Below are 27,596 nucleotides of genomic sequence, written 5' to 3'. Positions count from 1 at the left end.
AGATCAGGACCACACACACAGAATGGCAGCATGTGGATATTTGTTTTGGGTTTTGTTAGGATTAGTATTTTCAGCATTTACAATTACTGTTAGTTTTATTGGTACTTTGTCATTATTGGTTGTTGGGTTTATTTGGGGTCTTTTTAATTGTATTGAGTTTTGTTACATCCCCCTTGTGTTTGTGTAGGCAAGAACATGGGTATATGAACCCCTCTTTTTGGGTCATTTGTAAGGTCAGGTTTGTTAAGTTCAGACTTCTGTTGGAGTATTGTTTTGTTGACTGCAGCTGGACACGAATTCTAGTCCTACACCTTTTGCTGACCCTGACTGTAAAAGCTGATCCGAAGGCAGATGGAAATCCAAGGGAGAGAGGCCCACAAACAGGAGCAATGATGAAGAAGTATTCAGGTGCAGTTGAACCAGGTTCAGGATGGCATGCACATTATGTGACAGGCACCAAGGAGTCCACCCTTTTGTTGAATAGTGATGCTGGTGAGTATGAACATCATCATACTAACATGGCACATTGGGAGCTTAAGCACATAATGTAAACTTTATTGTAAATTATATTATTTCTTAAAAATTTTGAATTATTTGGTGATAAATTTTATGGTACAGTATGAGTCACAGACATATGTATTCCCACAACTTTATTGAATATCAGTGTGACAGTATAGAATTGCTGCAATATGGAAAATGATTTTGTTTATCTTGTCTACCGTTTTTCTTTACATATTGTATGTCCTGCATGAAAGCTATTACGGATAAGAAACAAGAATGGAAGATGACCGAAGATAAAAGGCTTTCAAACAAATGCTGTACCAAAGTGTTGGTCGAGGGGAAAGTTTTGGCCTGATGCTGCAGCTAGAGGAGACACCAAAAATCACCAGGACCATAAATGTCCATACAGATATCATGTTATCTGGACAGCCGTTGTTGATATGTCTTGCTCAGGAGTGTGGACAGTGTTGGACAGATGGAGGGACTTCCAAACTACGGCCTGGAGGCCATGTGTGGCCCGACACCTTAATTTATAAGGTGAGTTTTTTCAAAATTAAAATATTTGGCCCACTAATTATATTAAGATGCAGTTCCTATTGTGAATGCCTATCATTATCACCATACAGGAACAGTAACAGGAAGCACTCAGTGTCAGAGACACCCAGCTGGGTGATGTGATGAGTACCGTGGTGAAAAATATTTATCTCATCCAATCAAGTTGGCAGTTGGAGGGAGTTTTAGACTTTCCTGTCAGAAATTGATGCACAATACTTGGACATAGTCTACCACTCACGTGTGCGTTGGCTCGGTCCCCAGGATAATTCTGGAGCAGTTATATTCTCTGAGATCTGAAATTGAATTTTTTGAATGAATAGGGCCTTGTTGAACTTAGCTCACGTCAGTGATCGCAGGATTTAACCAGCACCCTGAGGATTTCGCTGCCATTGAGAAGGACATGAATGTATTCTCAAACCCTCCTTCTGTTGATGTGGAAGGAATACAGGGCTTAAATGCGATGTGATGAAACCCCCCGAAGTCGCCACCAGCAGCGCCAACTGTCAGCATGCAAGAAGGATGCTCAGCAGTTACCTCGGGTGTGCAATGTGATCATGGCTATCATAGAAATAATGGCTCAAACTACACTATAGTGTCTAGGGTTAATAGAATGGTGAGATAAACAAGAAATAAAGAGTCTAGAAGTCAGTCGTGAAGCTACCTTTGAATCACTGCCCACATCTCATATTCTCAGGGATTTAATCAAAATGGCAATTCAGGCTGGTTATCGAGGCTAAACATGAAGACCAAGGTACAATAACGGTGGCGTTCAGAAGGACATCAAAATGCACAGCAACAAAGTCTGCAGGAGTTGTATGGTGCTAATGAGTCAGCATGGATCAAACCTCTAGGGAAGGTTTCCAGCACCTTACTGAATCCATGCCTTGAAAAAATACTCATGTGCAGTTGACACAGGATTTACCAAAAGAAAGTGCCTAGATTGTGATTTAAGACTGAATCTGGACTCAAATCCTTTATCACAGAGGACCTAATCTAAAAAATAGTGTGAAATCTGATGAAAAAATAACCTACACAACCTTAGTTATATTCTGAGATATGTGAGAAATATCGGCACAATTGTATGTATTGGCATTCAAACTTAAACGTGTCCATAGCTAAGCATTGCCTTGCGCCTCTGAAGCAGCTATGTATTTCCAACAATAGAGACATTTCCCCACATCCTCCATTTGTAAATTCAAACACCTGATAGTATAACCAAATATATACAGAACAGAGCTAATGAACGAACAGTGCAGTAGTGGAAGCCCAAATAAAAGGATTATTATAAAAAAAAAGGTTTACCAGGCCTATAAGATTTTATTATTATCATTACTATTATTATTTTATTATTAATGTCCAATCCTGTTGTTGAAGAAGCTGGCTTACTGACAGCTCCGGGCTACAGAAACAGTAGTAGTAGTTTACGGCCCAAATGTGTTGCTGATTCTTTAAGTTTTCAGCGCGCTGTGTGCGGATGTGTGCTTTGTGTACAATTTCTTTTCCTCCCAGACAAACCACATGGCAGCAGTCTAAGCCCAGTGCCACTATGCACCAAAGTGCGCATTTTCTTCCATACAGTTTTCCAGTTCTGACTCTTAAAGCCCCATTAGGCTGAGCTATGACCTCCCTGAGCTGAAAAGTTGATTATCTGACTTTTTAGTCAGTTTTATCTCTCCCTCTTTGGGATCAATGATCATCTAATTCATGAATTCCTGAATGGAAATCATGCGTACCTTAGGATAAGGTTTGCAATATTTCCATATTTTTGTTATATCTTCTTCCTCTGTGCCATAAAAAAGGTATTAAAAACACATCACTGTTCACATGTTCCTTCATCACCGTGAACTGTAGTCTATTTTAACTCAATCCCACATACACCGTCCTGCTGCTCCAAATACTCACTAGAGCACCAAATGTGGATTCCTCCGCCGCTGAAAGTAGTCCCCAACAAATGCACTATTTCCTCCTGTTTGAGTAGTGTTTGATAAAAACTAGAGTGGCCAGCTTTTGAAGAGGTGACGGAGCCCTTTTAAAAACGAAACTATGTTTTGTATTTGTGATCTTTTTTTTTTTTTTGAAGATTTATGAGCCAATGGGCTCGGAGCTGAGAGCTTGGGACTTCAGAAAGTATTGAGAGACGAACTAACACACTGTTGGTTTTGGTCTTTTCATTGGATTTGTTGACAATAAGAAAAATATAGTGCAGCTATATCCTTTAATACGGATGTCTGTCCTTAAACTGAAGTAGGGTTGTCACAAAATCCTTGTATCAGCTGAGCTAGTACCCTTGTTTGTTTTTTGTAATTTTATACAACACTGCCGATTTAACATTTGTGGCCACTGTATGCTGTTTTCAAGGGTAGTTTTGTGTAGTAGTACAGTTGCTAGGGCCTTTATTTAACTAGACTGCAGAGAGAACAGGCTATCAAACAAGCGTTAACAGAACATTTCTATGTTTACAAGAAAACTCCACAGGGCACCGTGGAGTACCTCTTGAGTCAAAACATTTAGAACAGACAGCCTGCATTACAAACTTGGGGGCATGCAGTTTAAAAGATGAGGCTTTTTTCCCAAAGCAGGAAGGGCCTAATGAAAAGGTACTATAGAGTTGCATTATGGGCACTGTAGGATCCAGTGTGTTTGGAGTTTGGACTAAAAGTCTGGATATATGGGCCTCTACTGCTTTTATTTCGACCATTCTTTTTTTAAATCTTTGACTATGGCAATGCATTACTAAAACACTACATTACTTTACTTTAAGCCGTGTCTCAGAAGGACTCTGTAGTCAAACTTTCAGAATCTGTATCTTCAGCAAAGTCCCATCTCTATCAAAAAAGCCTGATCTAATGGCGTCCCTCTGTCTCTGCCAATGAAACATCAGTGTTTAGTGTTGCTGAGTTGCTTTTTTCTCTTGATTTCAAAGCAAGGGTCTCCTAAAGACTTGATTGATGCATTGGCATATCTATATAGAGCTAGAAAACACCTGAACCAAAACATACTTGAACAAGAATGTAAACCTGTCATGTACTAACTAACAGTAGTACTGGGAGAGTACTACTGTTCAAGCGTTAAGATGTAATTGATTATCAGGCTTGGGTTGCCTCTGGGTATGAAATGTTCTATATAAATAAATTTGACTTGCCTTATGAAGAAAAAAAACTTACAGAGGGTGTTTGACTTGAGAAGTTTTCTTTCAGAGGTCAATCTGGCCAAAGAAGCATTACTATTGTCTGTGTGCATTTGTAAATGAGTTCACTATACCTGAGCTCTGAATGAAAATCGTTCATATTTGGAAAACATTTGTATGACTTTTTGTGCATAGCGTCAACAGACCTTAACTGTGGTTGTGTAATTGAAAGTGTCATGAGAATGTAATTGAATGATATTGTCACAAGGAGAAATCATTCCTCAGCGTGTAGTACAATTCCATTATGTTGCGCTGTGATCAGAGAAACACTGAGAATGAAAGCACAAACACTGAAATAGTAGGAAGTGGAAAAAAACAAAACAAAACAGCAGTACAGGAGGAGGTCCTGGCTGCATACACAAGCATTGCTCTACAACTTTGTAAATTGTCTTGGTGGATTGTTCACATTCGCACTTCTGAAAGTCGCCCAGGCTAACTCTGAAAAACTACCAAGCGTTTTATATTGTATAGAAACACTCCCTGCCAGTCTCAGTTCTCAATCTCGTTGAAATACTCTGAGAAGCCTGAGTATGGAGTGATGTCACCAGGATCTGAAGAGGAGGACAAGACACCACATATTATAGTTGTACTCATAAAAACCATGCCTATTGGTAATGTACAAATATCATCATCAAAGTCTGGTTTTAAAAGGAAAGGAATTAGCATTTTGCTCTTGTGTACAGTCATAATATGTCTGCATTAGTTTGATGGAGAGGTGACAGTGAGGCAGCAGGTATGGTTTTTAGACGTTATACTAACCTTCACATGGTCCCCTTTTAAAACGGATGTCATCAATGGCGATATCGCTTCGTAGTGATGGGCCTCGGATGGCTTCGAATATAATCTGCAGGAAACACAAACTCTGACTATGTTAACCATGAGCTATGTGAAATTGAGTGTCCTGTCCACTAGCCTCAGAACAGTGTGTGGGAGCAACATATTATGGACCTGATTTATTTTGATTTAACTGTTACACTAGTTTGTTCATGTCAGTCCATACCTTATTATCCCACAGATGAAATGAGATAACAAAAGCTATTAATCTGCGACTCAAATGTATTTATAATTACTGAATTACTTATTTTGACAACTACAGGAGATGTTTTTGACTTTGACTTTCCCATTTTTGCAAGAGAATATCTAAAAGGGTTATGTTAAATGTAAGCCAGTCTAGTTGAATCCTTCCCAGAAAGATGTAGAAGAAGAATTTCTTCCTTACTTTTGCTACGAAATAGTGGAGATTCAACAGCACATTAACACAGAGAGCTTGACATTGACTCCTGCTCACCTTCAACATGAACCCAATTCAGTTAAATTTCTCTGTCAAACCCTGGAACGTTGCACTTTAAAAATAATCCACCTCCCCTTCTGACTGCATTCACACCTGGTTTTTAAAAACTGTATTTCGGCGGGTTGGTCTAGAAATCTTAGCCTTTTTTAGCATTTTCCCTTCTAATTTTAAACATGCTACTGCGTACCCTCTTAAAGAAACCCGCTCTAGATCCCTCTGTTTCAAGTAAATTTAAACCCCTCTCTAAGCTGCAATTTCCAAGATTTTAGAAAAAAAAACGACAAAAAGAGAAAATAAAAATGTCCAATCAATTACTTTATTTGGACCACAATGTCTTAATCAGAACTCTGTGTGATACATGCCGTGGCTCTGGATTGGTTCATCTCTTATCTGTCCAGTGTGTCCTTCTCTGTTATCCTTGGAGATGCCACCTCCTCTCATGCTCCTCTTTACTGTGGGGTCCCCCAGGGGTCTATTCTGGGCCCCCACTTATTTACTATATACACGCTACCCCTGGGGCAAATCATGCATAGACAATATGTTTTTTTTATTACTTCGCAGGTGACACACAACTGTATGTCCCCTTAAAGCCTGGTACCACTGGTGTGTCCTTTATTATGTCCTCCCTCGCTGAAATTAAGAATTGGATGTCCAAAAATGTCCTGCAGTTGAATGACTCCAAATCAGAAATAATTATAATGACCCCTTCTGGCCCTTCAGCAGTCCCAGTATTAACAACATGTCCTCTAGTCTGGGTGCCTTATCCAATAATGTTAATAAGGAGGCAGCAGCCCAGCTGTTGATTTTGACTCAGAGTTGTCTCTTGATACTCAGGTGAATTGGTGCAGTCCTGCTTTGTGAGACATTTAACCAAGGTCAGGTCATTTGCATCATCACAGCTACATCTCATCTGCAGACCTAGAAAAGCTCATCCATGCTTTTATCTCCTCCAGATTTGACTATTGCAACGCACTTTACTTTGGTGAAACATCCACATACTGCAACTGACACAGCATGCTGTTCTAACGAGTTTCTTGTTTCTTGGATGCACAGGTGTATCTAACAAAATATATATTCATATATAATTACAGAGGTAAATGTGACGATCTATCATCAGAATAATCAAAAGGCATCAAGTTTCCGGAGACCATATTGTCCACTGCTGTGGTCTTGAGACCAGACACGTACCTTTTCAGCCATAAAGTATAAAGTAGTTTCAGATAGTTTAAAGTACAAATCTATCAACTAGTATACCAGCATCGTTTAAAAGTGCATTATTGTTACTTGGGGTACTAAATTACTCTGAAAATACAAATAGTAGGGAGATATATATATATATATATTATAATGAATGAAATGAATACTTTTTGTACTCCAAGAGTTACAAGCTCACAGTTTGCATTAGCTAGATTCATTTGATGATTAGTAGAGACAAGGGAAGCTACTAGCTGCTGTTTGGTATTTATAGGTGTTTTCTCATCACTCTTACAATCTACACATTGATGTACCTGGTGCCGGACATCACAGTGGTAGTCCACCATTGCCCTCATCCAGCTGACGCTCTGCTCGCCCCGTCGTCTCCACAGCAGCGCGTCACGCTCCCTGCTGCCATGGCGCAGAAGAACGCTCAGTATGCCGGTGCCGGATCCATACATGTGGAAGTAAAAGATCAAACACTGAGGGGACGAGGAGCCCCGCAGGTCAGAGGTCAGTAGCCGAGCTTTGTGACCCGGACGCATGAGTGACGCCTCGATGTACATGAAGTAACCTGGGAGGAAGCACAGGACAAAAAGCATGAATTGTACACTTTACAGTCTGGAACTTTACTTGCTGTAAAAATACAACACACAAATAAGAAAAGAATACTATGTAACTGAGAGCAGAGTGCGTATGAACATCCAACAGCCAACAACACCAATATTCTCACATCTTAAGCAGGATTATATGAATAAATGGTTGTCAATGATTGAGATCAAAATCTTAAACAGTGGGATGATGCATTCATTTCCTTTACGTTTCACTTCATGTGGGGGGGGGGTGAGCTCTGAATGAATGAGGAAATGACTCACCCACCCCAGTAGTGTGGTCTCCTCTGGGCCCTGTATAGGAGGTGGGGGTGTGTCCTCGGACTCGCAACCAGTCGGCTTTGTCTTCTTTCTTATCCTGGATATAGCCACAGACTCCACTTTCAAAGTTACACTGGCCTGGGAGGGAGCCTGTGGAGTCAGTGCAATAAAGTGAACAAGGACACTCGAGGCTAGATTTACTAAGAAAATGGCTCAGGTGTCACTCTGCGAATAGTCTCGCAGAGCCAGACCTATCTCCACAAGAGTTGAAAATAGCTTAATTATATTGTTGAATTTATTGAATTGAAGCAAGGTTGTAGCCAAGGACAAATTATTTTTCCACACGCATTTATTGGTCCAATGAGCTCGTGTGTCCTACCACGTCACAGTTGAGCTATTGTTGGGTCCCACGACACAATAATAGTACTTACACTCACTAATTATCTCTCTGTAAAGTCGTTTTTTATTGTAACTGACAAACCACAGGGTGGCCTTTATTGTGAAGCAGTCACAAGAAACACAATGTATTAGTCACTGAGGATAGCGCTAAGGGGATCATTCATGTCTAAGAAACAAGACACGTAATGTTGGGAGGGTTTGTTTTTGATGAACAGTCAGGTCCCCCGACATTTACGCTGAGGATCAGGAATCCTGTTGGCGGGGTCTGATGGCCTATAGTGTGCATTGTCTGATCGGCCTAATAACTTGCCAATCTCACTAAAAACACCTTGCTGTTCCAGATCCTGCTGAATCTTGGAGACCCCAATGGCAGCATGGTGGCACAGTGGTAAGCACTGTTGCACGGGAGGTAGAGCAGGGTAGAGTGGTGATGTCCTTGCGCCATGCTGAAGGCTCTGCAAGTTGTTGCGGCACCTCTGAATTTTTGTAATTAGGCGACGCAACATTTCAACATGGACGCCTGTAAAACTAGACTGGCCGAGCAGGTACGTCATTTCAAGCACCTCTACAACCCTTCCGTGAGACAGCCACATGATTTCTGAACTCGACAAAGTGAGATTGCCACCACATTTAATAGATAAAAACCAGCCATGTTGGTTTATGATGATGTTCCACTCGTTTTATTTTATGCTCTCTGGCATTTCGGAGAATACTGCAACGGATCTCTCGAAAGTATGAACGCCTCGTGCAATCTCAAAGCTCATGTGACATCTACGGAGGCCTGACAAACAAGGCTTTAGTTGCTCCAGCTTGGTCGCCATCAGTGTGTGAATGTGTGTGCGAATGGGTGAATGAGACCAAACTGTAAAGCGCTATATAAGTGAAGACCATTTACCATTACCATTTACCAACGCCGAGCTCCCCCTACTCAAGTTCGTTCTGCCTCATTAATATAACTTTTATAGTAGTAGTTAACATAGTAGTAACTTCGTTCAGTGCATTTGTATTTATAGGGTTCCTACACATTGTCCATTTCAAAATTCCAGACTTCTCTGTAGATTTTTCAGACCATATTTTATATCTATCATGTTTATTATGTACCATAAAGGTATGGTTTCCTTACGCAGAAAAGATACCCTTTTCTGACAACTACATCACTGCTTAACCCTAACTCAAATGTTTGGACTAATTATTTGTGGCGCTATGTCAAAGACATTGCTGCATTTTCTTTCCATGAAAAACACTCTGCTTGTATGATCAATTTATTTTTAGAAATTCTGAATTTTAGATTTTAGGAAACAGAACAGGGGCAATAGTCTGGAAACACAAATGTTTTTCCATACTCTCTTTTCTTCCATACTGTATAGGAACCCTGTATTTACCTGCAGTGGGTTTTCTTGTTTTGTATTGGCCTAAGAAAAGAATACAACATTTTTGGAAGTTTAAGGAGGCTCCTGGCTTATTTCAGACATCAACAATAGTTGTCAGTGTATGTCTTAGTGAGTCTTTTACCTGCTGTGATTTGACAGTCCCCCAGGCTGAAAGTGATGTCATCGATAGCTACCAGGCCACATTCCCAGAAGTTCTTACATATGCTGACAAACACTACCTGGGAAACAGAGAGAGTTAACACTGCAATTCAACCATTTATCCATTCTAGTCCATTCATTATTCCATATAATATAAAATCAGAAAATATCAGAGTGGCCATAAATTCCTCCATGACAAGCAATGGAACCTGACTGCTGCAACTGCACAGAAACAATTTGGCCAGATTGTCAACATTCACTGCTATCAGTACTAAAACTCTGGTGAATATAGTGAGGCATTTTAATTCATCCAGCTCATGTTTTGACCAGAGGTGGGCAGTTATGAGTGACATGTACTTAAGTCACTTTTTTGAATAAATTGTACTTGTCGGAGTAGTTTTAATACAGCACACTTTTTACTCTGACTTGAGTAGATTTTTAGAGAAAAATCCTTAACTACTTTTACATTTGGATACATTCATTGCGCTACTTTTATTAATTTATTATTTTATGCATTTCATGCACATTCCACTAAGAGGCAGGTGGTCAACTGGTCCCAGGTCTGCTGGCGCTCTGTTATCCTACCACAGCCACGCCTCCACATGATTCTGCTGTTCAGAGCAGCATAATTGCTGAAGCTGCAGCAGGAGTATGGCTTTCATACCACACAAGCGGCTAATATTTACACACAAATTACAGCGCACAGTGCAGCGTAGTGAACGCTGGTCTGAAGTCAGTACATTAGAGAACCGCGCTGAGCCTGAGCTGACAGAGAGCAGTTAAGTGTGTCTGTTGTGTTAATGCTTATACGTTTAATGATATATACACACCATATATCATGCTTCAAAACTACTACTCCTGCTTTCTGTCGTAATGTAAATATTCAAGCTAACGGTATGCATTTAACTAGTTACTCTCATTCATGAAAAGTGGAGAACAAATTATTATTCATAATAATTATTTAAAAAAAACAGACAATATTTCATGTGGACATGACCGATATAATGTTTCAACCACAGACAGTGATGGGAACTGGGACTTGGGACGTCTATACTTGAATTATTATGGAAGCGTAAGGACACTGTAACATGTTGACACTCTTTAGATTTACTGTTTGACATAACAGACACAACAGTCTATTATGTACATGCACATGTTTTGCTGACTTATTTGCCAAATCATAACATAATACAGGGGACAACAAGCAAAGAATGTCAAAATTCTTCACTTATTGGTGCACTTAATAGAGTATAATAATTTAGTAATTGTCCTGGAATATGTGGCTACTCTGCTGTTTTTGACACCCTGTGAACCACCTTTTTCAAAAATGTTTTCAATCACTTGGAAATGGATGTGCTGAAAATAGTCAATGGTTCACTTCTGACAGGGATTTTTCCAAAATCACTGAAAACTACAGTTGTTAAGCCCCTTCTAAAGAAAGGCAACCTGGATCCTTCAATACTGAATAATTACAGACCCATCTCTAATTCTTCCATTTATTGGAAAAAATTATTGAGAAAGCTGTTTTGATTCAACTTAATAACTTTCAGTCTGGCTTCAGACCACATCACAGCACTGAGACCGCACGGATAAAGGTGTTAAATGATCTTCGGCTGAACACTGGCTAAGGCAAATCTTAGTCCAGCCTTTGATACTGTGGACCACAAAATACTTCTTGACAGACTGGAAGAGTGGGTGGGATTATTTGGCACTGTCCTCCACTGGGTCAGATCATATCTTGAAGGCAGGAGGCTATGTTGTTGCCATTGATCATATATCTGAGCGGATCACCATGACATGTGGAGTCCCCCAGGGTTCGATTCTTGGGCCGCTATTATTCAACCTGTACATGCTCCCTCTTGGTCAGATCATATATGACAATAGTTGCTTATCACAGCTACACAGACGACACTCAGATTTACTTAGATCTCACCAAGTGACTATGGTCTCTTAGAACTAATTCTATCAATGCTTAGATCAAGTAAACAGCTGGATGCAATTACACATCCTCCAACTGAATAAAGACAGAAATCATAGTATTTGGCAACCAGGAGGAAAGAATTAAAGTTATTGCTCAGATCTGAGCTTCAGCAGCCACATCAAGGCAATAACTAAATCAGCATTTCATTATCTCAAACAAATGGCAACAACTAGAAATCCAGATAAGATTTAGGGAAACTCATTCACACCTGCATTTCCAGCAGGGTGGACTATTGTAACAGTCTCTTGTCTGGTTTTCCCAAAAAAAGCATTCAGCTCATTCAGAATGCTGCTGCCAGAGTTCTAACAGTTCTAAGAACCAAGACTGAGCACATTACTCCTGTTCTTAAATCCTTACACTGGCTTCCAGTCACTTATAGAATAGATTTTAAAGTGCTGCTGCTAGTTTATAAATCACTCAATAACCTCAGGCCAAAATACATTTCTTATCTTCTTGAAGAATATAAACCCAGTAGGGCACTTAGATCTTTAGGAAGCAGTCAACTGCTTGTACCTCGAGTCAGAACCAAACAGGTTGAAGCTGCTTTTGGCTACTACGCTGCACACAGATGACCGAACTTTAGCCACTTTATATTCTAAATGAAAAACTCTGTTGTTCTCCTGTGCCTTTGACTGGTTTCTCTACTGCACTTTTAATTCCTTTCCTTCCTTTTTGGGGCAATTTATAACTTATTCCTGCACTGTAACTGTTCCTCTAATCTAATCCAATTGTATTTTATTTCATTTCATGTAATTATTTTCATTTTATTCTATCTCAAATGTTTTGATTCTGATTTTTATTGCTCATCGTTTCGTTAAATGTCATTCTAATGCTTTTCTTTGCCTCTGTGTTCAAAATGTGCTTATATAAATAAAGCTGCCTTGCCTTCCATTCTGGTCATTCATACCTCCACATACATCACCCATCTTCATACCTTGGAAAGCATGGGCTTCATGTAGGTGATCTCCACCTCAGTCCATACAGCCCGGGAAATGTCAGCCAGGCTCCACACCTTCTCAAGGGCCACATTGTTCTCGTCATAAATATAAAGACCTAGAGCATTGTCTACTTTCCTAAATCCGTGAAGAATGTAGTAGAACCTCAGGCAGTATTTGTGGTTCCCCGGTAAAAAGGGACCATGAAGTCGCCCCACATAACCAGGCCTCGAAGTGAAAGGAGTGTTTGCCAGGAGGAAACAGCCTAAGAAAGAGAAGACAAAGAACATAATTGTTAGTTTAACATAATGTATATAATGGCACATGGTGCAAAGTAAAATACCCTGTCTATCATGAGGCAGCAAGTGAGGAGAGTTTCAAGGAACACATATACTAAGAGTGGAACAATTTCACAAAATTCAAATATCTTCTAAGAACTGCAGAGGAAATTAGTCTTTTGTTTATGTGTGTACTATGTACTATATTACAACTATATTACTCTGTTCAGACAGTGATAGTCATTTACAGTCAATATATATCTGCCAGGATGTTTCGAGGTTTATTCAGTACCTTAACAGCTTAACAATAGTTCTTGTTTACTTTAGACAATAAATGACCAGGAAGGGTTTAATTGCCTGTGGAATTCTGGGTAAGGAGGGGAGAAGAAAAAAAGAGAGAAAAAAAACGGTGACGACGAAGAAGCCTGCATGCGTGAGGGTCGTCACAGACCGTGTATTTTCATTGTGTATTTTATTGCTGCCACTGTAGCGTGACTCACCTGTTCCTGTAGTATGGTCTCCTATCCTGTAGGCATTAGGCTTGACTGAAACTCTGCTCCACGCCTTACTCTCTGCTCTCTCCTGATAGTACAGACACAGGCCATTCTCAAAGTCACAGTTGGCTATAGAGGGGTCAAAGGTCGGCTCTGAAACACAAAACACAGCATCTCCAATATGAACCTGCCTTGTTAACAGTGGTCAGCAATATGAACAGTGTGCATTGTGCAAAATAGGAAGTGGGGGTGAGGATTAGGATGCTGGAGTAAAAAAGTATTATGGTCCATTAAGGGCATTGTGGCGCTGCCCCTCCTGCAATTCCAATTGTGAAATACATATTTTAATGAAAGCTCGTTTTTGTTGTGTGTGTATAACGGTGTTCACATAAATCATATATTATAACAGAAACCTGTGATGACTAATAAAAAAAGCGATGCCCACAGTCTCTGTCTGTGTGCTGAAGGGCACACTTATCTCCACCCGATGGCGGTTTGTGTGCAAAATGTTCGGCTTTCCCTGGTGGCCCCTGATTGGTTGACACCGCACCAGAAAATAAGTGGATCTGGAAGAAATGTTGCCAGGTTGGGCGATTTCAAGCCCATTTAGGTGGCTAAATGGATAGTCTGATTTGTCATAGTTCAGACGTTTTTCTTATTTTTTTTCAATATTGATATTATTTTCTGGCTAATAATTACATTTTTGACAGTGTGGCGGATAGCCTTCCAAGACTTAGTACCCCAGCTCGTGGAAATGTCACACCATGCCACTGATTATAGTAGAACATCCTCAGATTTTACACCACAGAAAAAGGCCTACACATGTACTGTACATAGACCTTCATTTTCATGTTTAGAGGAAGACATATGCAGCAGTGTGCTCTAATTAGTTCTGAGACATTTACACTTACACTTAGGGCAATATCAATATAATTTGTTCAATGTAGAGAAAGCTCTGGGACATGTTAAGCCACCACTTGTACACAAGCATTATTAGAATCTAATGGGAAGATTTTTACACATTTTACCAGAGAACAAACAAACTTTTTGTACACACATTTTGTATCTTGGCTTTCACTTTAGCACCACCCTCAGGTTAAATGTCGACTCGCAAATAATATAAAAGCCTTTGTTTTGGGGTTTTTTTTACATGCCATGTTTGAGTTGTCGAAGTGGTGAGGATGTATTTGTATGTAAAAAATAAAATGTTTCTGCAGTTGAACCACTGGTGATTAATGACTGTTGTGAGTGCGAGGGGCGCCCCAGTCTGATCAACCACCCACAAAAGAAATCTTCTCATTCATCATTTATTAGACAGAATTGAGAAACCTGCTGCCTACAATCCATCTAAGTAGCCAAAGATTTTATCCTCTTTTGTATCACAATAAAAACAATTATTTAATCCTAACCCAATGTAACCCAATTTAAGAATACACAGCAGCAAGCACGGAAAAATAAATCAGAGCAAAGCTAGGCAAGAGACGCATAGTTGAGTAGAGCACAAGTCATGCCCAAAATGGGGAAAAGCAAGTCCTCATGCTAAATTTCAGTGCTAGCTAAGAATGCAGAATGCCACACCTGCGCTGGGAAAAGAGTCACAACGGCAACGACAGTGAGCGGAGCCTCAGAGGTCAGCAGTGGATGCAGGCAAAGACGCAAAAACACAGCGCTGTTGAGCAGACCAGCTTCAGTGAGAGTCAGGTTAGTGGCTAGAATAGGCAGCATTGACTTAAAGACTGTGCCCAAAACTGTGTGATGAGTTAGGCTTAACCCAGCACCTCTCCCCCCTCAATGATGCGGTGTGTGGACAAAACGGAAGTCATTGTTTTTGGGGCCAATGAACAAAGTCCCTTCAGTGCTCTTCAAGGACAGACTTAATAGTTTGTCCTTAAAGAGTAAACATCTAGCTACAAACCTCTTTCAGTAGTCACATTAAATCAATAACAAAATCACCCGCCTTCTACCTTAAAAATATCATAAGGATCAGAAACTTGATATCAAAACATGATCTAGAGAAACTTTTACATGCCTTTATCTCTAGCAGGCTGGACTACTGCAATGGACTGTCTGAGACAGCAATCCGACAGCTTCAGCAGATCCAGAATGCTGCTGCCAGGGTTGTAACAAGCTCAGCATATAACTCCAGTTCTCAGATCACTACATTGGCTTCCAGGTTCTCACAGAATCAAATTCAAATGTCTATTGCTCGTCCGTAAATCACTGAACGGTTTAGTTCTAAGATACTTATCAGATCTCCTGACCCAGTATGAATCATGCAGACCTCTCAGGTCGGCTGGTTCTCGATTACTGGCTGTTCCCAGAGTCAAAACTAATCGTGGTGAAGCTGCCTTGAGCTTTTATGCTGCTCAAATGTGGAGTGAACTGCCAGAACAAATAAGACTTGAGACAATGCTGACTACTTTCGAATCCAAGCTAAAGGCCTACCTGTTTACCATTGATTTTAATTCTTTCACCAGGGGGTTGTCATGTGTAGAGAACATTCTCGCCAGACAGTTTGGTGCCCAGTGCTGAGTAGCCAAATAAGAGCGCTAGGGTTAAACTGCACGGAGCCTCTCACCCCTCCAAACTAAGGACAGGTCATGGCAGAAGCTGGGGATAGACTTATTCACACTAAGCAACACCAACTACCTGCTAGTAGTGGACTATTTCTCTAGATACATAGAGATACAGCTGAGCCCGGCTCTGGCATTGTAGTACACCTGAAGTCAATGTTAGCGAGACATGGCATAGCAGAGACATTAGTCACAACTGTCAGGTGCAGACATGAAAGTCTTTGCAGCAGACTATGGATTGAAGCACGAGACAAGCAGCCCCAGGAACCCACAAAGCAACAAGGCTGAACGAGCTGCCCCAACAGTCGAGAACCTGCGTAGAGAGCTATGCCACTGAGAAACGACTACAGCCCGGGTCAGTTGTTCATGGGACACTGCCTGCGCACCATCCTGCCGACTTTTCCTGCAATGTTAGAGTCACACATCCCAGACCTAAAGAGGCTTCAGCACAAGGAGAGAGAGATGAGGTGGATAGACGTGAGCAACTACGACCAAGACGGCATCTGCACATCCTACACCGAAATCCTACCTGGTCAACGGGCCACAAGGTATGCACAGTAGGAACCGCCATGACCTAGTGCCAATGCAGCCAGCTACAGACATCAGCAGCTGACACAACAAGCACGTACTACTGAGGTGGATGATCGCAACACCACAAGGGATACTTCAACTGTGTCTCCTGTGATTCTTCACGTCACATCACACCTGTTACTGTCAGAACAACTAGATCGGGCAGAGATATCAAACCAAAAAGACTTCAACTGTGAATAATGATAAGAGGCTTGAACTGTGGGGAAAAAGGAAAAAACATATGTGTCTGATTTGATAAATTACCTGAGGAGAAAAAAAAGAGAAAACAAATGTAACATGTAGGAGTAATGATAAGTCTCAGTTTTATGGTAAATTAAAGTTATAACATATAGAGGTGAAATAATGTGAAATGTTTAGGTTGCAGTATGCAGTATATGAAGCTAGACGTAAAATGGTTTATGGTTAGAAGTTCACATTATTTCAAACAAAGAGAGATGGGGTGAGTTCAGGGTCACGCTCATGGTTGCCAAGGGTTACTGAGCTGAAGAGCAGTCATGATTAAGCTACTGTCTGAATGCAGTTTGAGCAAAGTTCAATGAAAGCCATAAAACGCACTGGCTGTAGTCCTCTGTGTTATTGGAAGAATCCAACACGACAGCCAGGACATGAGCTGGCCTTAGCTTTGCCCTCAGCTCCCTGTTTATAGTGCTACCCAGAAGGCTTAGTGGGTGAAGTTGTTGAGAATCTCTGAGCCTAAACTTCCTAACTATAATAGCTAACTCTAACAACATTGTTAGTATACTCTTCCATAAGTCCAACACTTTTGCATTGTGAGGTGTAATTAACATTGCAGCCAACATATTTATAGCTGCAGTAGGCAATATCACTGAATTATAATTTCGGTTAAAATAACTAATTTTGACCATTCCCAAACAATATTTAATTCAAGGGCTCCTTTAACAAAATGTGTGTCTGTGAGCACCCGCCAACAGCCAATCTGGGTTCTGTGTTTTGATTCCTCTCTTCCAACTGTTCTGTGTCACACTCCAATCCAGAAGGTGGAACCTTCTGTAGAGCCCCTTGTTTGTCCAGAGTCGATGTGATTGGCCAGTTACGTGCTCAATGACCCTGATTGGTTGTTTGATTCAGACCTGGTCCAGTTTTTTAAAAGACTAAATACAAAGGGGCGAGTGCTCACAGACACTAATTTTTTTAAAGGAGCCCTTCAATTTAAAGGAGCCCTTCAATTAGATATTGTTAGTGGCATGCAATGGTCAAAATGAGTTATTTCAACCAAAATTATATTTCAATAATATTTCTTACTGTAGCTTTAACAGCGAACCAACTGGAAAGAGGACTGAGATGCTCAACAGTCTGTTTAGCCCCTTAAAATCCAGATGTCTCCTCTCACCTGTGTCAGTGTGGCAGAATTCAGGGGAAAAGGAGATGTCATCTATGGCAACGAATCCACCTCTGGCACTGTTAAAAGCTGCCTCAAACACCACCTGGTAACACACACGGACATAAACAGCAACCATTAACATATGGGTAACAAGCAATTCATAACTTAGACCTATTAACCCTTGGAATACGCTCTGTGAAAGTATGACATATACTGATAGCTGACAGCTGTAGAAACCAGACAGTGACATCAGTGTTGGGTAAATTCAGGAACATGGGTTAGTCAGCGGAGCACTGCTTGATGGAAAAGCTCTGTACGAGTCTTGGCTCGTCTGGACAGAGGAAGCGACCCAGTTAGTAATGTTACGTAAGCTTCTTTCCACAGCAACAGCAGCAGGCAGTAGGAAGTCTTCTGGCTGGAAGCACAGGGAAAAGAAACTGAGGAATCATAGTGAATGATTTGACATTTGACAGTGCAGTGGAAAGCCACAGAAGAGTGAGTGTATGCGAGTGTCTACTCAGCTGCACACACCACAACAATAAGAAAGAGAAGTACGACATGTTTTTTCTTTCTATTGATATTTTGCCTGTTCACCAGTAGATAATAATAACTAATAACACACAAACACTTAACATGAGTTCATTACAAAGAAAATGAGCAGCAACTTTCTCTCACAAACCAACTAAGTAGAAACACATTGAAAGCTGAGAGTAAAAAAAACAGTTCATTCACATTATTAAACACAAAGTACACACTTTGCTGTTCAGTTTTGTCAGTTCAAGTTCAAGTTTATTTGTCATAGGCAACAGTTACAGTGAAGCAGTTATTGGCTATGGTCTTTGTTCTCAGGCTCCCTCCAACAATGCTCATACAAAATGTATAAAAAGAAAATCATGCAAGTACGAAAATGAGAATCTAAGACAAACATTTGTTCAGAATCTTATAAAATATAGGAATAATATATATATGATAGAATATACATTCAATGGAATAACATATACTAGAATACTGAGGTAGACTGGTGTACAGCAGTGATGAAATGAATCAACTGTAATGTAGACAGGTTGTGCAGTAATGTACCTAATGTATATGCTTAATGAGAACCGGTTATGGACAGGTAGGAACAGAATATAAACATATACACTGTGATGGTTTATGCTTGTAAACAGCAGTAAAATGAATATATATGTAGACTGTGGTGTGTGTAGGTATAAACAGGATAACATTAAATAAAGTAGTATAAGGTAAAATGTACCAATACGGTGCAAGTGACAGTAATGAGCTTGAGAGCTCAAGAGTTCAGCAGTCTTGTCCAGATGCCGTGGTACTGTCTGCCAGACGGCGGCAGGCAGAACAGTTTGTGGCTGGGGTGATTGGGGTCTCTGATGATCCTGTTGGCCTTCTTCCAGTTCAGCTGGGTGTATAGATCTTCCATGGATGGCAGCTCCAGGGGATGTGCTGTGCAGTCAGGATACTCTCAATGGTGCACCTGTGGAAGTTACAGAGTATATTGGAGTCCATGGTGAGCCTCCTCAGCCTGCAGAGGAAGAAGAGCCGTGGTCTTGCTGTTTTTCTGATGGTGTCATTGTGGTGAGTCCAGCTCACCAGGTTCGCTAATATGAACCTGGAGGAACCTGAAGCTGCTGACTCTCTCCACCGTAGTCCCATTGATGGTGATGGGGGCGTGTCCTTCTTCAAAGTAATACAGTTCAATACAGTAAATACAGTTCCCATGGTGCTTTGGGGGATGTAAACAGGAAGTATAATGTTGCCATGGAGTCAGTGAGTTAGCTTTGAGCTTCAACTTGAGCCTGTTTTATATTCTACATTTGTTTTCATTTTGTCAAATAGGCGCCATTAAATGGTAAATGGTCTCACTTAAATGGCGCTTTTCAACCTTAAGGGTTCCCAAAGCGCTTTGCGATCGAACCCACAATCTGTGCGACAGTGCTAACCACTGCACCATCATGCCTAAATTAGTATTATTGTAGGTTATCAGTCTGATATCAAAACATTGTCAGATGTGACTTAGCAGCAGTTTGTCAACTGGCAAACTAGTGGACTGACGGGTTTGGTAGTACCTGCATCATTTCATGTATTTATGAAGAAACAAGACAAGTTTGTTTTTATGCTTTGTGCAAACATATCTTGTTTAATACTATGTAGGACCTCTGAATGACAAATCAACCTACAGCTGTCTTCCGATGAGGCCATGATCAACTCACTGTGTGCAGAGAGGCATATTTCTCCATACATAAAGAACTGAATAAAGATGATTCATGCTTCCTTTAATTTATCATAGATGTTTGCTGCAGCACTTTTTGTTCTTGATTGTCTGTCACTTTACAATACACTTGTATTCTTGTGACTCTTTTGTGATTATACTATATGGTTTGCACTGGGACATTAGCTCTGGCAACAGCCTACCCTGGAATCCACTCTTCAGTAGTTTAACTAAAATTCCACTTAGAGATACATCTGAAAGCTCTGCAAGACATCAGTGAGTGTGCTCCAGTCGTTTTCCCATTCGAGGAGTAGACAAGCCTAGGTTCACTGTGGCGGACACTGTCAAAAGGGTGGTGTATTTGGTAGAATGCATCTTTAGAGGTGGTCTCACTCTGCATCTGCATCTACACCAGAGTGAGCAGGACCAGGGAAGGGAGAGTCATTATAAATGGTAAATGGTAAATGATCTTACTTATATAGCGCCTTTCAACCTTCACGGTTCCCAAAGCGCTTTACAGCTAAGTCTCATTCACCCATTCACACACCGATGGCGACCGAGCTGCCATGCAAGGTGCTGGTCTCCATCGGGAGCAACTTAGGGTTCAGTGTCTTGCTCAAGGACACTTCGACATGACGGGGGCAGCCGGGGATCGAACCCCCAACCCGCTCTAACCAGCTTTACCTCCTGTGAGATAGTGCTAACCACTGTGCCACCATGCCGCCCAAGTTTGGGTTTACTTCAAAGGATAATTCCAGTTTATTCCGACTTTTCTCTTGTGCCACTAAATAATCTTAAAACAAGGTTACTTAGTAGCGTTTTGGAGCTTACAACCGCATCTCACAGTCTTCATCAACAAATGGAGCTAGCTTGTGTGTCATTACATGACCTAAGTATGGAACTTTGGTTAACCAGCTTTACCTCCCGTGCTACAGTGCTAACCACTGCGCCACCATGCCGCCCAATTATGAATTCTCAGTGTAGCTGCTGCAGTCAAAAAAACTCATTCACAGTCACAAGGCCAACACCGGCAGGCTGAGGATGAGCTTCTCTCCACAGGCCATAAGGATCATTTATTCGGAGGCTGCCAAGGGTCGGGACAATGCTCTCTGTTGACGAATGCAAAAAATGTGCAGCAGCTATGAGCAATCCTTGAGCAGCACTTAAGACAAAATGTCTTACAATGTTTTACATATCTCACACCTGCAATTACTTCGAGGAGTACTGTAGCGAAGTAGTACTGTGTTTTCATAAAGTTGAGGGACTCGCAAGAGACAGATTTAAAAAGAATGGTCAAAATCTGTGCAGCAGAGGCTGAGAATATCATAACTTTTAGTCCCTAGTAGGGATGTCAGTGATTAATTAGTAATCCAGTGATTGCCGTTTGTTTGTTTGTGTTTGTGTGGACCTTTTCCCCGGAGCTCACACAACTTTTATACCACAAGAGGGCGTGCTTCACCTTTGCGGTTCAGAAAAACTGCTGGACTGTGAGGGATTTCGTGAGCTGCTGAACTACATTGAGCCAGGCTACAGCATCCCCTCAAGAGGTGCAATTACAAGCCGCGTTGAGAACTGATGTTTCTATAACGTGCCGCTAGGATTGTTTAAATGAAAGTTAAACTGAGAAAAAGATGTGCGGTTTGTATCTTATTAATTATTAATGATCCAACCAACCAATTATTGATTGTTAACGCGTTCCACTGTCACTTGACGAAAATGCACGGAATTTGCAACCCTAGTCCCTAGTCCTCATGGCTCAAGCTCCAACAACACTGGATCCTACGTTTCCCATGATGCAATGTGATGGCAATCTTTTGTTAGACCCTCCCTCACTGCCCGGACCCGTTGAAAGAGAGAGTTGCGACACTTCCATAGACTACTGTTGAAATCGGAATGTGCGGAAGCAGTGCGTGTCGTGGGGCTGCCAATGGTTCCAAACACTGTATAGTTCCAGCACTGAACCCCATTCATTTTAAGTGTTTTCCAAGCAAGCCCACTGTAAGATGATGAAAAGACTGCATTCTTTACTGCCAACTTGGTGCATACTGCTGCCAGCATTTACAACCACACTACACTGTACATTGCAGCAATATGTTTAATGTATTAGTCTTGTAGCTCTATGGGAATAAATCAGTATTGTGGTCCAGAGAGCTGGGCATTAGAAAAGCTGGTGTGTCTGTACACCAGGCTGTATTCCAATAGTCAAACAAGCATCACCTAGCTGTCCACAAGAGACTACTGCACTGTGCATCCAAATGCTGAGGAACAAATGACTCTCCAGCTGTATTGGTTAGGTCAGCACAGGAGTCAAATACTAATCCAATACTGTTCAGCAGTTCTCTGGAAACAATGTTGTGCCCCCAAGACGTGTGGAGCTTTCAATTCAAAGTCACCATGGTTCTACAACATTCTACAACCAATTACAGGGCAATTATTTTCGTTCCCTTGTGGCATCAAAGTAAAAAATGACAACACATGATGAGTAGTTAGACCACAGTACTCAAGCTGAGTCACTGTTGTCCCACAGAGAGAACACTGCTCATCATTTTGACTAGAAGGTCATTTTACATGTCTGGTCTCATTTCCAAAAACCAGATAAATGTCACAGATTGGAGTAGTATTGAAGTAAATGATAAATGATCTCACTTTATAGCGCTTTTCAACCTTCACGGTTCCCAAAGCGCTTTACAGCTAAGTCTCATTCACCCATTCACACACACATTCACACACTGATGGCGACCGAGCTGCCATGCAAGGTGCTGGTCTCCATCGGGAGCAACTTAGGGTTCAGTGTCTTGCTCAAGGACACTTCGACATAACGGGGGGAGCCAGGGATTGAACTCCCAACCCGTAAAGTTTGGGTTTACTTCAAAGGATAATTCCAGTTTATTCCGACTTTTCTCTTGTGCCACTAAATAATCTTAAAACAAGGTTACTTAGTAGCGTTTTGGAGCTTACAACCGCATCTCACAGTCTTCATCAACAAATGGAGCTAGCTTGTGTGTCATTACATGACCTAAGTATGGAACTTTGGTTATGTGAACACCAGTGCTTGTGTATGGGAGTGAGACCTTGAGTAATTTAGGCATTGGATGTGAATGTCCTCCTTGAGATTCCAACACCAAAATGTGGCCACCTCAAGATCCCATACGTTACATACGTCATGGGTCAGCTTCAGTTCTGCCTGTGAAGGTTTCATTTCAGCTTTGGGGGGAACATACTGCTCACATTATGTATGACAACGATTTGAATGTAAATTAATTTAAAACACTAATAAAAAGCTCATTTCTAGGGCTCCCGGATCGATAAAAAAAGACGGTAGTCCATGGGTTCCAAGATTGCATTGCGGCCAATACATTCCGCCTCTTTTGCTCTCCTCACGGACTGTTTACCTGCATGCAACCAAATTGTGATTGGTCAATACTTGGACTACAAACAGACTACAAACGGAAACCAGAATCACTTCCGATACCAAAATGTTGCCCCTGCCTACATATTCTGCATTCATATGCAGATATTTGTTAAAAGAGATATCATAAAAAAAAAATAGGACCCAATTTGTAATAAACTGGAATTTACCATATAGAAAAGCCATGCAGCCATTTTTCACAGCAGACCACAGTTTTTAAATTGATATGTATTTTCATTCATTTCAATCCAATCATCATATGAAGCTGACCTACTCGCTGTAATTGTGCATGCTAGCTCCAGTACTGACCTCCAGGGGGTGTGGGGCCTTGATGTCAACACTGACCAGAGTCCAGCCAGTGGTAGCATACACCTCTGGCCTCCAGATCTCCTCATAGTGGCCCAGCTGGTCTCTGGTGAAAACTGAAAAGATGTTTCCCCTCTCCTGGTCTCGGTGGTAGTAGAAGGACAGGCAGCCAGCCATGGGCACCGTAGTCATGGGTGAGGTCAGCTTGGCCACTTCCTGGAAGTGCTTGGCGTACACAGAGTCCACATACATGTAGTGGCCTGGAGCAGTGGAAGATATTGATCAGAATCAGAATCAGAATCAGAAATACTTTATTGATCCCCGGGGGGAAATTGTACAGTACCGGTGCTCCCATTCAAGAGTAGAAAGTAGCATAATTTAGAACTAAAAGTTTGTACAAAATATAAAAATAAGAAATACAAAATACAAAATATACACATTTACAGTATTTAAGTGAAATGAGGTGAAATGAAAAATGAAATGAAATGATGAGGTCATGACGCACGTTTATGGGCTGATACTGTCACATTTATACGATGAGTGGTTTTTACAAGTTGTCATAAGACTGTGCAAATGAAAGAGACATTCACTCTAATGGATTGTTATGATGACTCATGTACAGTGTACTGATTCTGCCTCCAGAACCATCAACTGTTGCGTTGCTCTCTGCAACTTTACATGCAGCTGGATCCTGGATGTTTGAAACTGGTAGACCATGACCTGTTAGTGGGAATATTTTGCCTGGTTCAAGTTTAAGTTTATTTAAATGCAGCACAAAGTGCTTTACAAAGTAATAAAGTTAAGAGAGCAAGAACAACACAACAGTAATACAATTCATTGATGACAACACTTGGTTTGATAAGAAATCTTACAGAGAAGCGCTCAATGTCAACACAAACCAAATCTTACAGAAAAAACTTTAAAATCCAAAGTTCCAGAATCACAACAATGCTGCAGCGCTGGAAACTGTGGATAACTTGAAATAAGACATCGGGCCTTAATATTTTTGTACTTTTATCTTAAACATTGATGAACTGCTGACGAACGCCACCTCTTCATGAGGAGGTGCATGTTCACGAGATTTAATCATTCGCACCACTGACGAACCCAAATTCCTATGTAAGGCTACGGTGCCTGGTCTGCTTCATTTACAAAAATGTTACCAAAGAGTAAAAACAAAGAACTTCACAATGTGGAGCTTCAAGTCCTGCTGTCAGCAGACAGAAACAGTGCCAATGTAACAGTATAAGTAGTGATATTAGGGGAACAAACAAAAGAGAAAATTACTACAGCGGCCAATTGGACTCATCCACTCTGTGATAGTGTTGGTACTGTCACGTGATTTACATTACATAATAAAAATGTTTGCTTGGGAATCTCCTCTAGCTCCTCCTTCAAAAACCAAGCCATGTAGGTGCACTGTTGTGATTCAGCCATAAGCCTGAAGTATGAAGTCAAAATTGTTCCTATGACTCCTCGCATCTTGAGCAAAATGAACACTGTGGCTGCCAGGTCTGTCAGACACAACAGTCAGACCTCAGCGGTGTACAGCATACTGCACAATAATAACCAGTTGGGAGCTACAGATGTAAACAGCTAACCACACTAGTGACAAATGGAAGGTGTATATTTAGCCATTATTTGGCATAAATATGTGTCTGGGCAGTTCGGAACATACTGATCATAGAAACAGACAGAGGAGAAGTGGTTTATGCTGCAGTATTGGTTAGAAACGTTTCATTAGACATTGATATTTTTTGCAGTATAATTAGACTGCTGAGAATACAAACTTGACTGACGTTGCTAATGTACAATGTATATCTATACATTAGTGGTAAAGAGTAGGGTCCGAGTTTAAAATCAATCTATTATCTCAGATTTTATTTAATTTGGGCTTTTATAATATTTTGTTTCACAACTACCTAATTTGTTACGCGATTTACATGACTTGCCAATTGCAACACCCTTCCCTTTGGGATTAATATAGTTTAGTATACAGTAAGTCTATCTACAGAATGTGCCTATGTCTCTTACTGTCTGTCTGTGTCTATCTGTCTTCAAGGGCCATTCTTTGAAGGCGCAAGCCACAACTTTCAAGACAGGAGGATATCTGATACTCTACACGTGGTGGTGTATTCCTTCAAGAACAGTTATGCTAATATATGTTTATGCAACACAATGTAGCTGTGATCAAGCATTTCATCGTTTTTTGAAAAAAATAAACTTGAATTTGACCTCTGTGTGTGTGTGTGTGTGTGTGTGTGTCCATATACCTCTCTGGTTATTGTTGGTGTGGTTTCCAAGCACGTTAGACTCAGGCTCTCTAGCCACACTCCCTCCGACGTACCAGTTGACATTTGGGTTCCAGCTGTTACTGTAGCCACACAGGTGATGCTCCTCAAAGTTACACTCTGGTAAAAAAAAAAACATAAATACATATTACATATTTTTATATGAACAAATACAGTTTCACATCAGACTACACATCAAAGTCGAAACATCTCACTTGATATATAGTTGACACTGACCAATGCAGTAGCCGGGAACAATGTGAATTTCAAAGATGGCCACACTGTTCCCTGAGCCATGTTCAGGTCGCCCTTCCAGCAAAACCTGTGGGAGAAAAAAAAAGAGACCACCAATGTCACTTCACATGATGTCCCATTTATATCAGATTAGATCTACAGCATATGTCAAATCACATAAAATTCACATTACACGTTCACATTATCAATGTCATTGTAACTGTCTTAGAGACATGGTTCATTGAGTTGTTTATTGCAATATATGTATGTGTATATGTATGTATATATGTTATAAATGCATGAGAGTTCATACTGTAATGTAAATGTTAAAATGTAGTGCTCTTTAAGTGAGCAAAGTGAGAAAAATGTGTTTTATTTTGAAGGGCACAGCTAGAGCATTATGGGTAAGGATCTAACATGGATGAAGAGGAAGAGTAAACGATACGTCCCCAAAGTAAACGTATTCTATACGCGATCGAAGAGGCGCACACAGTAACTGTTTTTGAGTGGTTTACCTTGCACATGATATTCGCCTTTGTATAGAAGATGTAATACGTTTCAGCGGTTTGCTTATTACTTCACATTTCTGTTGTAGTAATGTGGTCGGTTTATTAGCGAGTACTAGCTTGAAATGACGGAGAGATGTATGTTTGAAACTTTGTCTTTGTTTTTGTAGCTTTCACGGTGTCTGCTGTCGAGTGAGAGAGAGAAATAAATCTTCAAAGACATCTGTACGATGCGTGGCTGTTCTTTCACCGGACCGGTGTAGTTACAGTCATCTCTATGGGGGCATGACTCAGAGCACATTTGCACATGTGAGCTTACAGTCATGTGACTCATGTGCACTCACGATTCACCGCATTTTATTGTTCTAGTTGCTGCTGACTGGTGACATATACACATGCTCATGATTCTTTGAACAAAATGCAAACATACGAACATTTTGCATGCCCTGACTGAATGTTTCAGCTGAGTGAGCTGAAACTGTGTGAATCACTCGCGCTCACTCGTCTGCTGCTCACAAGCTCATGCACATGTGTAAGCAAAGAGGCCAGCATATTGACAAAAGAAGAAAGCATGTCAGAGATATTAATTTAGTCCTAGTCCAGTGAGTGATTTGTAGACCAGTAGTGTGGGTGTGATACGTTCATATTTCTTAGAAACACACATAGACGTATGGGCATGGTCTGAATCATCCTGCATATATCATATCACATCCATACATCACCTCACATCGTAATCAATTCTTTAAAATGCAAATGCCCACTGAGTCTGAAATTTTGGGGATTTACGTGAATACAGTGTTTTTTTACTCTGTAAAACTCTTTGTCAGGTTCTGTATATTCATTTTAAGAATTGTTCCTTCCAAAGCAGACTGCTATAGAAGAGGTTAGTGCTCTGGTTAACAAC

The 27,596-nt window shown here is 40.8% G+C and overlaps 1 protein-coding gene across 1 annotated transcript in view; it reads right to left on the bottom strand.

Annotated features, from left to right (window-relative positions):
* Positions 1-4,732: 4,732 nt before the first annotated feature.
* mamdc2a (MAM domain containing 2a) overlaps positions 4,733-27,596 on the bottom strand; it is a 32,183-nt gene continuing 9,319 nt past the window's right edge. The window contains exons 4-14 of the mRNA XM_070904869.1: positions 26,190-26,274; positions 25,935-26,072; positions 23,665-23,921; positions 17,732-17,825; positions 13,223-13,369; positions 12,444-12,709; positions 9,512-9,608; positions 7,604-7,750; positions 7,043-7,302; positions 5,003-5,087; positions 4,733-4,794 (exon numbers count right to left, since the gene is read on the bottom strand). Coding sequence (XP_070760970.1) covers positions 4,733-4,794; positions 5,003-5,087; positions 7,043-7,302; positions 7,604-7,750; positions 9,512-9,608; positions 12,444-12,709; positions 13,223-13,369; positions 17,732-17,825; positions 23,665-23,921; positions 25,935-26,072; positions 26,190-26,274 — 1,638 coding nt within the window. The remainder of the gene's footprint in view (positions 4,795-5,002; positions 5,088-7,042; positions 7,303-7,603; positions 7,751-9,511; positions 9,609-12,443; positions 12,710-13,222; positions 13,370-17,731; positions 17,826-23,664; positions 23,922-25,934; positions 26,073-26,189; positions 26,275-27,596) is intronic.

This window comes from Enoplosus armatus, chromosome 4 (assembly GCF_043641665.1).
Source record: "Enoplosus armatus isolate fEnoArm2 chromosome 4, fEnoArm2.hap1, whole genome shotgun sequence".
Lineage (NCBI taxonomy): Eukaryota > Metazoa > Chordata > Actinopteri > Centrarchiformes > Enoplosidae > Enoplosus > Enoplosus armatus.
The sequence above is the reverse complement of the archived record's forward strand: the minus strand, read 5'-3'. Positions and strand labels throughout refer to the sequence as shown.